At 38.9% G+C, this 16,584-nt stretch overlaps 1 protein-coding gene across 11 annotated transcripts in view; it reads left to right on the top strand.

Annotated features, from left to right (window-relative positions):
* Positions 1-16,584, top strand: part of MYOT (myotilin) — a 54,955-nt gene that overhangs the window by 19,168 nt on the left and 19,203 nt on the right. For 4 of the 11 annotated variants that reach the window (XM_026696526.2, XM_087924348.1, XM_087924347.1 and 1 more), the window contains exons 5-6: positions 476-595; positions 1,400-1,667. In XM_026696526.2, the coding sequence (XP_026552311.1) occupies positions 476-595; positions 1,400-1,667 (388 nt within the window). Of the gene's footprint in view, positions 1-475; positions 596-1,399; positions 1,668-14,790; positions 15,077-15,187; positions 15,436-16,584 lie in introns of those variants that run through there. The other 7 variants (XM_026696531.2, XM_026696533.2, XM_026696530.2 and 4 more) reach the window with 7 other exon arrangements.

Here is a 16,584-nt window from a genome sequence, read left to right as displayed (position 1 = left end):
TTTTATCAGCCCTCCAAAACTGCTGTGGGAAGTGCATTTGCAGCACTCTAAGGTTAATGCCCTTCAGATTTTGACTGCTCAAAAAAAACCCACCCATTCTTGTTGGGTTTCCAGATCTTTGATGCATTATTTGAATGCACTGAGTGCACACTCACATCCCATCATTAAAAGCACTTCCCACTGTGTAAGTCATTGTGCTGATTACTTTTGCCTGTTTTCCTCCTCCCCTCCACCAACTTTTTTAAAAAAATCTTACATTCTGTAGCATTCTAGGTGTGAATTAGGAACTTCATTTATAAAGCTCACCTACTTAAGTAGTTTTTGTGCTTCATCAGTGAACTAGTCTGTTTATAGCAATATATTGTAAATTTATGAAAAAAACCAGTTCCTACTAACATGAGTGGGTCTGTAATATCATGCTTATACATTTATTTATTGTATATTTATTATGTCATTAACTTTTTGCTTTTCTCAGAGGAAGTTTGTTCTTTGGTGATAACAGAAGCTTTCCCTGAAGATTCTGGAATATATCTATGTATTGCTGAAAATGATTTGGGGGCTGTAGCATCTAGCGCATTTCTTTGGGTTCCTGAAGGTAAGTTTGGAGGTTTTTCTTTTCCCCTTTGAGGGAAAGAATTTTTTAAAAAAATTCTGAAATAACTGAAATAATTTTGTGGGAAAGAAAGATTAGAGAATTTTCATATAGCAGATCATGCTGCTAATGTCTAAAAACTAAGAAGCATCATATTTATTTATGTTACTTATTTAAATTATATCTTCTATGCATCATTTTCATTAAAAAAAAGCTCAAAGTTATTTTTTTCTCCAGTGCTAGGCAGGCAAAATATTCCTGAGGCTCCCACACAAGTTCTTTGGAACATTCCTAACAAGAATGTATACATACTGGATACATTAATACAGGCATAATTAAATTATACGCACAGCTTATCATATTTGTAAAATGTACACTCCTACAATTGACATTTTATTTAAGCTATGCCTGGGATCATTATAAAAACTTTCTAAAGGATTTTTAAAAACCATTTACTTTATTGAAACAACTTATTTCTCTTCTACTGGCTCTAGATTATATTGTTTATTTGCTAAATCCATGTGCTGCGCATCTATCTACAAAGCAACTGTCGGTTATATATTAAATTTCAGAGAGATTCCTATTCAAAGTGTCTGTTATTAAATGACCACTCATTATTTTGATTCTTTACTGTTGAGTTTCACTTGACATATCAAAATAATTTGAACAAGGAAATAGCACGGAATTTCCCAGATAAAAAGAGGAATTGCTATAAAAGCTCTCTGGAATCATTCTCTATCTTAAGCAATGATCAGGGTACAGAGCATCACCTTGAGTTTGTATGTCACCAATGTCTGTATTTTTCAGATTCAGGAACAGAAGAAACTGGAAGCTTTGAATCTGCTCCCTTATTGACAGATATGCTAACCAACCTGGACATCAGTTCTGCACCAGACAGTGAATTTGTAGCAATGGGAAGAGAGGCAGAGAAGAACTTTTCTGATGCAGGTGGACAAAATGCCTCTGGTTCAGGAAATGAAGTGGAACACGAAAGCTCCCAGTGTCAGAATTATAGCAATCAGAGCATCAGTTTTCCTGGTATTTATGAAAATCCCTCTGGCAATTCATCTGATTGGTAAGTCAAGTCAAGATTATTGCTTTGATCCATGCCAGTTGCTTTGGCTAAAATTATTGCAAGCACGCATGGATTTTTAAAGCTCTGTTGCTGGTAGGTTAGTGCATATGCATATATTAAATTGTCTTGTAAGTGCAGGCATGCTATTACAAAGATGCTTGGTGTGTTCATTCTTCCATGTAAGTGAATTAAGACTTTGAGATTCCTGAGCCAGCACAAATTGCTCTACAACGTAATGACAAGCAAAGATTTCTATAAATAGTTTCAACTGGTCATACATCTGTTGAAAGATTACTATTCCAATAGCCCAATGCTAGAATCATATATTTTACCACAAAACAAGAATACAGAAATAATTCTCTGCTATAGTAAACATTGCTTGAATCCGTGCTGTCTGCTAAATAGCTAACCCAGCAATCTTATTACATGCTGCATGGAGTATCATTGGTTTCCTGTGATGTAAGGCAATAGGTAGTTCAATAGGTTGGAATATCCTATTTCTGGAATTGATAATCAACATTTTAAATATAACTACTTGATTTGAATACAACACTACAACCAAGTCATAAAAGAGATTAATTTAAAATTTCTGTGTAGAGTGATTAGAAATTTTGCCCAACTCGGAAGTTACTGTAGCTTTTATTCTGAACACACAAAATGTTGAGGCCAAAACAAATTTGCAACACAAATAGTCCTTAACTTACAACCACAACTGGGACCAGAACTTCCACTGCTAAGCAAAGTGGTGCCTGATTTTTACAACCTTTACTACCATGGTTGTTAAGTGAATCACTCCGGTTGTTAAGCAAATCTGGCTTCTCCCATTGACTTTCTGTGAGGAAGCAACTCGGAATCCAATCCAGAACAAATTATAAAAATTCTACAATCAACTAAATCATTGATATGATTTATAAATCATATAAACTAGTGGTGGGATTCAAATTTTTTTACTACCGGTTCTGTTGGTGTGGCTTGGTGGGCACGGCAGGGCAAGGATACTGTAAAATCTCCAGTCAGAGGCCAATTCTCCAAACTACTCAAAATTCCCACTACTGGTTCTCCACAACTGGTCAGAACCTGCTGAATACCACTTCTTCCCAGAATGCTGAAAATATCATAAATACATGCCAGTTGTCACATATCTGAATATTGATCAGGTGACCATGGGGATACAGCAATATTGGTAAATGTGAGGACTACGTCTATGATTATAAGTTACTTTTTCAATGCTGTTGTAATTTTGAATGGTTGCCAAACAAATAGTTCTAAGTCAAGGACTACCTATACTATGTTCGTCTTACAGCAATGTAAGTAACTGGAACAGGGAATTGTCCAACCTAAAGATGAGACAATATGTTAGTGCAAAAAAATAATTATTTCAATCAGTTGGTAAAATTGAACTGAAGATTAAGCTCTTTTGAACTATCCTGCCGGAATTCTGTATCAAATCACTGAACGTTAGTGAGTTTTCCATTAGTTAAAACACTAATTTTAATGCATTAAACCTGGATAGATTTCAAACAATCCACTCCCATAACCCTTGCAAAATGCTGGGGAACAACATTTTGCGGTCTGTTATGAGATATTAATTTACTGAATATATATTACATTGTTGGGTACATTACACACCAAAAAAGTTATTCATAAAAAAATGGGAAGCTAGATTCACAATCAGAAGATGAATAGATCTACCCTTTAATTTCTCTCTTTTTCTCTCTCTAGAAGTCTCTTTAAATCAAAATGCGGTTGTTTTCTGTTCTTTGTCCTTTTTTTGTCACAAAACTAGACAAGTTTCACATGTTCCCTGTGCTGCATGGGTAGACTGGAGCAATTTTTTAAATCACAAACATTAGCGAATAGCAATATTCACTCCAATTACTCAACAAAAGCATCCATCCAGAGAGGGAAGTTATCTCATCAAGTCAGTGTTAATTTCTGGCAACTACCTAAGTAAGTCTGGCAAGGGTTTTAGAAGTTGTTTTCATTACCTTCTTCCTAGGGCTGAGGAAAAGTGACTGGCCCAAGGTCATCCAACTGGTTTTGCTCTTAAGGTAGGACTAGAAATCATCGTCTCCTGATTTCTAGCCTGATGCTTTAACCACAACACCAAACTGACTGTCTCCATTTGAAGTAATAAATAGTAATCCTTTTGTTTCAGAGAAATAGGGTTTTTACAAATCAATCTGAATGGTCTTGGGATACTGTTGAATAGAAATAGAACAGATATATTGGAAGGGAGGAGTTACAGTATTTTTCCCTATTCCAATGCTGAAACAAGACTAGATAGCTAGTAACAGTTATGAAAGACATGGCTGAAAATAACCTGAGACTGATACATTTTGTATATAGCATGGACTAATTTAATCAGAATTTGTAATCCTTGAAATAGCTGTTTAAAACTTATTCCATGGTCTGAATCAAATGGGAATCTAGAACTCAAGTCTTGATTATAAGTTTGCCTTTGAATAAACTACAAAGATGTTTAAGGTACAAACTTATACATACAATATAAATAATTCAATTCTGATGCAAAAGGACCATCAATTTTTATTCAACTTCAATAAGATTAGACAGACATAACAAAGACTATTATATAGTACTACTACACAGATTTTCAATAACATTTGGAATATTATTAGCATTAGTTCTTGGAAATAAGTCTCACTGATTTTGAGCCCTTTTATAGGACAAGTGAAGTCATTTTTAATTATTGTTCTAGGAGTGCACATGGATTTAAACTGGTAAGAAAAAGGATTGAAATTAAATTAGTCCAGAATCATTGAAATTAAATTAGTCCAGAATCATTGAGAGCTGGATGGCATACAAGTTTAATGAACTATTCTGAGGGATCAGAATCAATGTGATATTTTTTTTAGAAGAGCAGAACGAATGATTGCATTTATTTCATAAGGGATTCTGGAAAATGATTACATCTGCATGTTTTTTTTAATGCTATTAGAACTCTTTAAACTTAAAAGTTCTTAGAAGTTATACTATGCAGTTATAGTTTTGGTTGGCCTAAGTCACCTAAAACAGGAATGGTTTAGAAAAGCTATTTACAATGGCCATCTATCTTAAATCATAGTAAACCTATCCCCCCACAATCTTGCAATTTAAAGTTTGGAATTTAAAGTTTATTTTAGAGCTCAAAATATTAAAATATTATTTAAAGTATCAGCTTTAGAGTCATCACATGTTAAAGTGAAGAATATATCTTTAAGCTAAAGGAGATGCTGGCTAATTGGCAAGAAAAAGTTTCCCCTTGCCAGACATGCCAATGGCCCAAACTTTACTGGGAAAAGCAGAATATCTTAACCCCAAGTGCCTCGTTTATTTATAGTGTTTCTTAGCCTCATTAACTTTAAGATATGTAGACTTCAACTTTCAGAATTCCTCAGCCAACTTGATGGTGGGGGAATTCTGGGAGTTGAAGTCCATACATCTTAAAAGTTACTGAGGCTAAGAAGCACTATTATAAAAACTAGGCCCAAGTTAAGCCTCTTTCCTTTCTGGGCCTGTCTTTATCCCCTCAATTCTTGGTAGATAAAGAGCTGCTCTTTAAGAGATGTCTCATTCTTTAAAATCATTTTTCAAATAGGTTGACTTCCTGAGAAGTCAAAGGTGCTAGAATTTGACTTAACAAAAGAGATGGCCTTTATCTCATAACATTTAGAAAGGTGATGATTATAGTACAATGTCCCCCTATTTCATACAGCTGGTTCATACTTCTGACTTCAGAACAGCCTTCATTTTAAAAGGATGTCCCTTATCTTTTCATAATCACCTTTAAGAAGGAACTTATGCTAGTAACTTGTACATACACACACATACACACACACACTGTGTGTGTGTGTGTGTGTGTGTGTGTGTGTGTGTGTGTATAATTCCAATTCCTACAGATATTTCTTGTTCCTCTAACAAATAGAACAAGCTGAATATATTACACTGTGCAGGTGAAGGAAGCAATGTGGCCTAGCAAGCATGTGTACAGCCTGAATATGCTTGTTCAGAAATTAGTTAGGATTATGGATATTAATACATATACACATGCTTAAAGAGATACATCTTTCCAATTTTAGACAAGAAATGAAAATATTGTAGCTATACTAATGAGGAGATTGAAGAAGGAAATTATTTGCATACGCTATGAAAATAAAGGTGATATTTATTTCCTATTTTTTGAAGTTGGGGTTTTAGCTTTGCCTCTGATATCAACTTGCCTATCAAGTCTATTGATCTGCTCTGAGGTTCGATTCAGTTCTTCCTTTCTGGCATAAACATTGCTTAATGTAAAACCATACTGTAAATAGTGCGTAGGAAAAAATGGGAAGCTATACAACAATGGACACTTTCATCTTACCACATGGGTTCCAAGCATGGGCAGAAGGCTACACCAATCTTAAAGTCGCAGATATTTTATGTAGCCAGCAATTTCCATCATGAAATCATATAAATGAATAGAAAGAGATCCTATATATCCTATATACACTGCTCAAAAAAATAAAGGGAACACAAAAATAAGACATCCTAGATCTGAATGAATGAAATATTCTTATTAAATACTTTGTTCATTACATAGTTGAATGTGCTGACAACAAAATCACACAAAAATTATCAATGGAAATCAAATTTAGCAACCCATGGAGGTCTGGGTTTGGAGTTACACTCAAAATTAAAGTGGAAAAAAACACTACAGGCTGATCCAACTTTGATGTAATGTCCTTAAAACAAGTCAAAATGAGGCTCGGTAGTGTGTGTGGCCTCCACGTGCCTGTATGACCTCCCTATAATGCCTGGGCATGCTCTTGATGAGGTGGCGGATGGTCTCCTGAGGAATCTGCTCCCACACCTGGACTAAAGTATCCCCCAACTCCTGGACAGTCTGTGGTGCAACGTGGCATTGGTGGATGGAGCAAGACATGATGTTCCAGATGTGCTCAATTGGATTCAGGTCTGGGGAACAGGCAGGCCAGTCCATAGCATCAATGCCTTCGTCTTGCAGGAACTGATGACACACTCCAGCCACATGAGGTCTAGCATTGTCTTGCATTAGGAGGAACCCAGGGCCAACCGCACCAGCATATGGTCTCACAAGGGGTCTGAGGATCTCATCTCGGTACCTAATGGCAGTCAGGCTACCTCTGGTGAGCACATGGAGGGCTGTGCGGCCCCCTAAAGAAATGCCACCCCACACCATTACTGACCCACTGCCTAACCGGTCATGCTGGAGGATACAGAACGTTCTCCATGGCGTCTCCAGATCCTGTCACGTCTGTCACATGTGCTCAGTGTGAACCTGCTTTCATCTGTGAAGAGCACAGGGCGCCAGTGGCGAATTTGCCAATCTTAGTGTTCTCTGACAAATGCCAAACGTCCTGCACGGTGTTGGGATGTAAGCACAATCCCCACCTGTGGATGTTGCGACCTCATACCACCTTCATGGAGTCTGTTTCTGACCATTTGAGCAGCCACATGCACATTTGTGGCCCGCTGGAGGTCATTTTGCAGGGCTCTGGCAGTGCTCCTCCTGTCCCTCCTTGCACAAAGGCAGAGGTAGCGGTCCTGATGCTAGGTTGTTGCCCTCCTACGGCCTCCTCCACGTTTCCTGATGTACTGGCCTGTCTCCTGGTAGCACCTCCATGCTCTGGACACTACTCTGACAGACACAGCAAACCTTCTTGCCACAGCTTGCATTGATGTGCCATCCTGGATGAACTGCGCTACCTGAGCCACTTGTGTGGGTTGTAGACTCCATCTCATGCTACCACTAGAGTGAAAGCACCGCCAACATTCAAAAGTGACCAAACCAACCGCCAGAAAGCTTAGGAACTGAGAAGTGGTCTGTGGTCACCACCTGCAGAACCACTCCTTTATTGGGGATGTCTTGCTAACTGCCTATGCTTTCCACCTGTTGTCTATTCCATTTGCACAACAGCATGTGAAATTGATTATCAATCAGTGTTGCTACCTAAGTGGACAGTTTGATTTCACAGAAGTGTGATTGACTTGGAGTTACATTGTGTTGTTTAAGTGTTCCCTTTATTTTTTTGAGCAGTGTACTTTATCACAAAATTCCTGGCACAGATTCTCCATAAATTAATATTAATCAAGATACATAGGTCATTCCTTCCAATTGCAGAATTTCTTTTAAGTAAAATGAGATACACTTTTAAACTTTTGTGTCCTTTTAAAATATTTCCTTCAGTACCCAAACTCTTTCTTTATTACTATAAAGTAAAATTAAATAAAATGTTAAATAAAAGCTTGTATTATATTTACTGCTCAGTTGGGTGAATGCTCATATGGAAGTAAATTCTATTTACTTAGTGCAACAGGATACCTCTTAAGCTTGCACAGAATTGCAACTTAATAGGTTTTTATACCACCCAAACAAATGTAAGCAGATTTCTCAGACAGCTCTGCAAGGCTACCGTATTTTCCGGACTATAGAGAACATCGGAATATAAACTGCATCCACTAAATTTTAAAAGAAAAATTTTTTTCTACATATATTAGACACACCAGACTATAAGCCGCAGATATATACGTTGTGAAATAATATATTTACACAGAAAGATTTTGTAAATGTTTATTTACATACTTTGTTTCCAAACGGTGCCTGTAACACAGCAGTAAAACAGCTGAACAAACAAAACAGAAAAGTCATTAATGTTTTTATTCATCCTCCTCCTGTGCACTGAAACCACTGAAGTCGTCTTCTTCAGTGTCGGAGTTGAAGAGCTTCAGAACATCTCAATCACACCCCTTTTCAGTCTCTCTGCCGGTGTCGCTCTCAATGTCACTTTCATCTCGAGGCACAGTTACCAATGAAGTTGCAATGTTCTTTCCACGCAGCAATCCAGCCTTTCGATACCCCTTGGTGGATTCTTTCACACTGCTCCACGCTGTTAGGACCCATTGGCAGGCCTCAGAAAAGAAAGGGCTTCGCATGCGGCCAGTTTTTGTGAATGATTTCTCACCACTGGTCATCCAAGCCTCCCACTCACCTCGAAGTGCTGCTTTAAATGCACGATTCACACTGATGTTGAGTGGCTGCAAAAACTCAGTTGTACCTCCAGGAATCACAGCTGGAATTGAGTTTGTTCTCTTGATGGGCCCTCATACTGTCCAAAACAAGCAATGATTTTTTCCAGTGAAAAAATCCTCCCGGGCGCTTACTGTAGCACTCCATCAGCCATTCAGTCATTAGACTTTCTATCATCCACCCTTTTTTGTTAATTTTAATGACTATGCCTTTCGGGAGTTTTTCTTTTGGCATAGTCACCCGCTTAAAAATCACCATCGGTGGAAGCTTCTGTCCAGATGCAGTGCAGCTCAAAACACACATGAAATGCGTTCTCTCGTGGCCAGTTGTTTTCACCATAATGGATGACGCTCCTGTCTTCTTAACAGTTCTAGTTAGAGGCAGGTCAAACGTTAAAGGTACTTCATCCATATTTATGATGTCGTCTGGTCCGATGGAATTCTCGGCTAGTTTTGTTTCAATAAATTTGTGGAAGTTTGCAACTTTTCCCTCGTAGTCGGAAGAGACTTGCTAACAGACAGTTGTCCGCACCCTGATGGACAGATCTTTTCGTCTTATAAATCTACAACACCATGACGGTCCACCTTTAAAATCTTCAATACCCATTTCGCTGGCGATTGTTTTAGCTTTCAGTCGGACCTGCACGGTGGATACACCTCAGCAGTCTGCTCTCTGTGTGTTCACCCAGTTCTCAAGAACATTTTCAAGTTTAGGCCATCTGCCTTTATGACCTCTGAAAGCCTTTGTTGTCCTTTGGCATTGAATCAGTTCTTCACACTGCCGTCTCCAACGTCTCACCATTGATTCATTAACGCCAAGCTTACATGCAGCAACTCTATTTCCTTCCTGGATAGACAGATCGATTGCTTTCAACTTAAAAGCTGCATCATATGCTTTTCTTTGTGTACTTTCCATGATGAGGGTGTGAAAAATATTTTGCGTTCATGCGTGTCGTGCTGCTTGCGTTGAGCGCGCCAAAAACTACTGGTATTGTCTTCTTCTTTGCATTGACCTCTTGCGTCTGTCACATTTTTGAGCCGCCTGAAGGCAGTTAGCGAAGAAAAATATATAGAGAAACCGCACTGTTGTACAAGCCGCAGGGTTCAAAGTGTGGGAAAAAAGTAGCAGCTTATAGTCTGGAAAATACGGTACTTTAATAACATGTTTCAAGTTTCATAATCACATCTCACTTCTCTTTATTTATTTAAGTTGGTGTGAGTGGATAAATTGGATCAGATGGTCACCTTCCCCTTATGACAGGGATGTCAAACTCGTGGCCTGGGGCCAGATGCGTCATGTGCTGGTCCCATCCCCGCCCACTTTAGCGAAGGGGAAAAAAGTCCCGATATGTCATGTGACAATGCCGTGATGACATGAGTTTGACACCCCTGCCTCATGACGTTTTCTCACATTAGATTTCCCTTTTCCAAACCAATATGCATAAAAAGAAAAACTGGTAGTTGTATTATTTGAAAGGATTTCTATTAATGAATAAATTTAAACTGTGGGTTTGGGTTTTCTCTGCAAATGGCAAATTAAACCATATTTATGCATGCTTATGCATGTTTCTAAAATTTAAATCTAATATGATATGATCTATATATTTAATTTGCTTAGCAGCATGAGATTTTTTTAAAGTCTTTTACTCTTTCTGCATGCATTTTTAAGAAACAGGATTAATCCAAGTTCCCTAAATTTTTAAACTTTAATACCCACATTACAACTTTGATTCTGCTTACTGGGATAAAGGAAATTGCCCAACCAGTTATACTGCAGAAACACGTTTAGCTAATGCAGATTTCTGTCTTAATTATACTGAGCTTAAATCTTCATCTGCTCCTATAAAGGATCTTTGAATGGTCATTTGTACTTTCACACATACATACCGTGTTTCTCATATAAGGCTGGGTCTTACTTTTTTTTGAGCCCTGAAAAAATGGCTAGGCCGTCTTTTCGGGGGTGACTTAATTCCCCCCCTTGCATCTTCGGGCAGGCGGCGAAAGCTTGGATGTTGACCTCGGCGTTGGTGGGGCACTTTGTATCGGGGTCAATGCAGGCAGCACCATATCTGGGTGTGCAACAAAAGTACTTCCTAACGGCAAGCCCCCCCCCCCACCACCACCCCATTTTGCATGTTTTAATATAGGCCTTAATTTGGGGGGAGGGGCTTAATTTCATTTCATGCCTATTAAACATGCTGGGACTTCCTATTGGGGGAGGCCGTATTGTTGGAGAAACAGGGTACATACATACATACATCTGTGTCTGCCTAGATGGCATTGGAATATTCTCATTTATTGTCATATTGGATGTCTATTGTTACTTTACCACAGTTAATATAGCTACTAATGAGGTGATATCTCTGCGACGATATCTTCTTATAGTTCTTTGAGCTGATTGCTGAGTTTTTGACACAGTGGATTGTTCTATCAAAAAGAAAAGAATGGATTATTCATATCTTTCTGTAGCATAATTTGATTGTATTTTTATATAGGTCTTCACTTGCCAAGATGTTCAGACATTCATAGCTTTGAATTTAATAGAGGGACATTTACCCTGTTACTCTTTAGGCCTCATGTGTTTAGGTGAATAACATTTTGTTGATTCTTGTTGTGATTGGTAGGAATTTGTAAATTAGGTCAAATGCATTGTTTGTCATGCCTCTGGAACATTTTTTAGGAGTAAAGAATAGAATTCTTTATTGGTCAAGTGTGATTGGACACACAAGGAATTTATCTCAGTTGCATAAGCTCTCAATGTACATACAAGCAAAAAGTGATAAATCATGATTATAATCATCATAAAATACATTCATCATAAGTCATAAGATACAACATTTAGTGATAGTCACAGTAAATAATCAATCAACATAAATCATATTAAGGGATATTAAGTAAAACAATTAATATAAATTGTAGGATACAAGCCACAAAGTTATAGTGATAAGAAGATAAAGAAATCGGTTTATAGGAGAGATGAGAAGGATTATAGTAATATACCCTACTAGGTAGTTTGACAGTATGTGGGAATTAGTTGTTTAGCAGAGTGATGGCATGGGGGAAAGACTATCCTTGTGTCTAGTTGTTTTGCGTTTTTATTATTTTAATGTTATATACTTCAAATATTGCATTTTATTATATATTGGATTAGTTTATTATTTTGTGGTGTTTTGTAAACAACCTAGGAAAATCTGCCTTTTAAGGATAGCACCCTTTATATGTGTGTGTGTGTGTGTGTGTGTGTGTGTGCGTGAGTGCGCGTGCGTGTGTGTGTAATAGAAATACAAATCAAGGTAGGATGTAAAGCTAATATATACAATTAAAACTGAATAAATGCATATATTCTATGAAAAAATAAAATCCACAAAATGCATCAAAAGTTTAAAAACCATAAAAAGCTTCTTAATTGCACATAGTGTACTGCAGGTAGTCCTTGATTTAAGACCACAGTTGAGGCTAAAAGTTCAGATGCTAACAAAGACAGTTAAGTGAATTTTGCCCCATTTTAGGACCTTTTTGTCACAATTGTTAAATGAATCACTGTAGTATAATAAGTTATCCTAAGTTATTCTGTCTTGCTTCCCCCATTGACTTTGCTTTTTGAAAGATAACTGGGAAGATTACAAATGGTATTTCAAAGTGTTTTTTCAAAAGGCAACTGAACTGGTTATTTTTGTCCTTGAGGAAGAAGAAAATATTTTGCTTCTTATCCAAGAAGCTTCATCAATTATGATGCTGGGAAATGGAAGGATAGGTATCTATCTTTCTATCCCCCAGCATCACAACTGATGAAGCTTCCTGGATGAGAAGCAAAACATTTTCTTCTTCTTCCTCGGGAAGAAAAATAAATAAAAAAAACCCCAATCCAGTTGCCTTTTGAAAAAAGCATATCTGAAACAACTCTGACCTGGATGACTGAGAATCTCATTACAAATGGTGGTCACATGAACACAGGCCAATACAACTGTCATAAATAACATTTGGCTACCAAGTGCCTAAATTTTCATCATGTGACAATGGGGTGTGCTGCAATTGTGAAAATGAAAGTGTATTGAGGAATTTTAAAGACAAACTTATGATTTATAGAAAAGATGACACAAAAGTCTTATACTTCAACACAGCTATCTCTTTGAAAGTTGGATCTAAGGATGAATACAGGTAATCCTCAACTTATGACCATAATTGAGCCCAACATTTATATTGTTAAGTGAGAAATCTGTTGAGTTCGCCCTACTTTACAACTTTTCTTGCCACATGTTAAGTGAATCCCTGCAGTTCTTAAATTAGTAACACTGTTGTTAAGTGAACCTGATATTCCCATTGACTTTGCTTCTCAGAAGGTCGCAAAAGAGCATCATATGACTCTGGGGCATTGCAACCGTCATAAATGTGAGTCAGTTGTCAAGCATCCCAACGTAAAACACATGATCATGGGAATGCTGCAACAGTCTGTGAAAAATGGTAATAAGTCACTTTTTTCAGTGCCGTTCAGGGATGGGATCCGACTGGTATAACTACTGGTTCTGTCTATTAACGTCGTGCATGCACGAGTCACGTGAGTCACGTGAGTGCAATTTACAACCTGCTGAGTTGCCCAGACAGCTGAGCAGCACTGCGTGCAAGTGCACAGCAGTTGGAAAACCCCTTTTTCCCTACTTTTTCAACTGCAGCTGTGTCGCATAAAGCAGCTGCAGTTTGAAAAAGCAGGAACTAAAGATCAGGTAACAGCCCGGGTAGGTGGGTGGGCCACAACATCAGCAGGCATAGAACCGGTTCTATGTCTGCTGCTCTTCAGAGCAACCGGTTCTACAGAGGTGGATAGAACCGGTAGAAACCTACCCTTGGTGCCGTTGTAATTTTGAACCGTCACTAAGTGAAATGTTGTAAATCAAGGATTACCTGTATAAATTTCCCCAAGCTGTGTTGGATGAGAGTTCTAGGCAGAAGATGGTAAGTACAATATTACATAATCCTTTAGAAGTTGAAGTAAGAGTTCACTAATAGGTCATAACAGGTTTTCTCTGGGGATGAAAAAAAGACCTAAATCACTATTGACCTATACTGTTATATCCTGGACTAGAAAGAATCAATCTTTAAGCATGTAACTATGTTTGTGTGAATTAAAGTACCAGGCACTATAGTCTTTTCCTCCTGGGCTGTGATGTGTTGGTAGCTCTCCAGCTCGCTGTGCTCTTTTCAAGAGAGGAAAAACGGAGGGCCCTTGAACAAAAGGGGCGCCAGCAGGCTAGTTGGAAATAAAGAAATTCGATCGGGCCGCTATAGAAGCGCGGCTTGCGTTTGCTTCAGAATCAAAGTCCCCTCGAGCCGGAATACATTTTTTTTTAGTGTCCCTGAAACCACTTCCACCTCGAAGAGGCTGTAGTTGTCGACAGATACACGAGTCCAACTTTTTACCGCTTACTGTATACCTCTAAGACTCTTATTTCTCTCCCTCCTTCGCTCGTTCCCGCCAACTCCGCGAGTGCAATAAACTCGGCTCCTCTTCACCTGTTTCCTAACCACAAAGCCGCTTCGCGCACACTCCCACCTTCGCAGAGTTAACTACAGTACGGAGGCCTTCAGATCTATTTCTCTTAGAAGAGGCGGCTGGCAAGCTTCTAGGTCAAAATGATGGTCTCGAATGGGGTCAACTGCAGGCATTTTTCACGAGCGGAGGCAAAGAAACAAATGCCCTCCTCGACTGTTGCCGCCGCAATCGGTGGATTCAGAGCAACGTTGCCAGCGGCGACAACACTTATATATATGTTGGAATATACCTTTTTTTTTATGGGATCCCCCGCCCAAGCAGCCACTGCATTGCCCTTACCGAAAAAGGCTTATTTACAGCATATGGATAGTTAGATCCGGACTGTCCTATTCCGCTTTCCTCCCGCCACGCTACTTCTGCAGGCGCCCCACCGAAGAGTTTAAAGAGTAGCTCCGGTTTCAACCCCTTTTTCGCCTAAAAAAAAAAGGTCGACCGTGTCGAACTTAAGCTGAACAATCTTGGTTACCGAGTTGTCTTAACTTTAGTTGTTTCTGAATACACGCAAGGAACGCTCTGCCCTCTTTCCAGGCAGTAGCCAAGCGCGCCTCTTTCTCACGGGCGGTAGTTTGGATAGTCAAGCAGTCGGGCGGAGTGGAGAAGGGCGGGGGAGGGAAAGCTCTTATTTTGGCAACTTAGCCGGGTGGCTGGAAAGAGCGAATACCTCCGATGTCATTCCCTGGCAAGGGCTAATCGCCTGCGCTCCTATTAAAACTTAAGTAGAGAGGTACTATGATTCTAGTCTGTGTTAGTGGATGGCTGGTTTCCCTTCACAACACCGCTTCATAGGCCCGCAGGTGATCCCTTCCTTTGCTTACAGGTAAGTTCCTCTTTGTTCCTCCTCTTGCCCCCTCCCCGCCCCGCCCGGTTCGGCTCGCAGTGGTGCAATTCACCTTTTAGGAGCTATACAGGAAAGCCCATGGAAGCCTATGGCGGGAGGGACCCATACTTGAAAAGAGCACAGGTGGTTGGGTTGCTTGCGCGCGCGCGCGCTACGGGCAGGGAGGGTTCGACTGAGGTGCCCCAGTGTAGTAGCCCAGCAGTTTTTGCGAACCTGACCCGCGTGGGTGATACCTTAAGGCTCACACGCGGGATATTTGGCTCGGGGAACGGAGGAGCGCGGTCTGGCCGAGGCGCTGAAGATTGACTTACAAGAAGAGCGTTAAGTCGTTGCAGCAGGTCGTGACCGAATCTTTGCATTTCAGAATAAGTTACACAAGACATTCGTGGAAAGTTGGTGTCTCTTGTAAAGGGCTTAGTAGATTCCCAACTTGGGGAGGGGGGGAGGAAAGAGATGTGTTGTTGTTTTTTAAACGAGCTTCGTGTGAAACTTATTGTAGCGGCGGACTTTTATTTTAATAGAGGAGGGTGACTATTAAAATATGCAAGCTGTTGCTCGCGCTTACTTGAAGCGGATTCAAGCGTCTTAGGGCTCCCTTTCCTAGAAGGTTCTGGGTTGCATGAGTTGCTCCGTTTGTTTCATGGTGAAACTTAGAACTCTAAGACTACTTAACCTCTCGATAAATACATGTATCACGCGTTATACGAAAAGTCGAAATGAAGGGCTTCTTTAATCATATGTTTAAAAAAAGCCGAATAATTTGATCTGTCTGAGGAATGCATGACCTCATGGAACCTAGTTTAGGCTCTTCCTATGAAAGGAAGGCAATATACTGGGTGCAGATATAGTAGCAAAACAGCTGATACGAAATTCTATAGAGGAAAATTAGATATTGTAGGGATTTTAAGTGGGAAGGGAAGAAATAGCCACTGTTTTATTTTATTCTTCCCAAAGTTTCCTTGCACTTTTTTTTAATGTACTGTAGTTTGCTCCATATGGATACATTGAGAAATTTCCCACACAGCTGAGTATCTGAACTATTAATATTTTTGTTCAAATAAACCAAATATTTATTTTTGTTTTTTAAAAAATAACTTTTTATAGAATTTATTTACAGTTTATAATAGCAATAACCCAACTAAAGTGTGGGATTTGTGTATGGAAAAAAATGTCTTGACATGCACATGAGGTAGCAATCATGATATATCAACATATTCAATGAACACGGTAACTAAAATTACTTTATTTATAGCCAGATTTCTTGCTAGCTATATCTGTAAATGTTCTATTCTTTTAATCCTAATTGAAGCAAAATGCTGCTTGTCTAGACAAAAAAATGAAAATCATTTCCTTCATGAACTTTATTTTTGTACTTTATTTTAATTAAAATTTTGCCTCATACAGTTTTTCATTAGTTTCAAAAATATTGTAAAAGCTGGTCAGAAAATTGACTTATAGTTTGGGAGCTCTTTGGTACTAAGATCTGG

Source organism: Pseudonaja textilis, chromosome 2 (genome assembly GCF_049901715.1).
Source record: "Pseudonaja textilis isolate UNSWEBS1 chromosome 2, rPseTex1.2, whole genome shotgun sequence".
Taxonomy (NCBI): Eukaryota; Metazoa; Chordata; class Lepidosauria; order Squamata; family Elapidae; genus Pseudonaja; species Pseudonaja textilis.
This window is presented reverse-complemented; position numbering and strand designations above follow the sequence as displayed.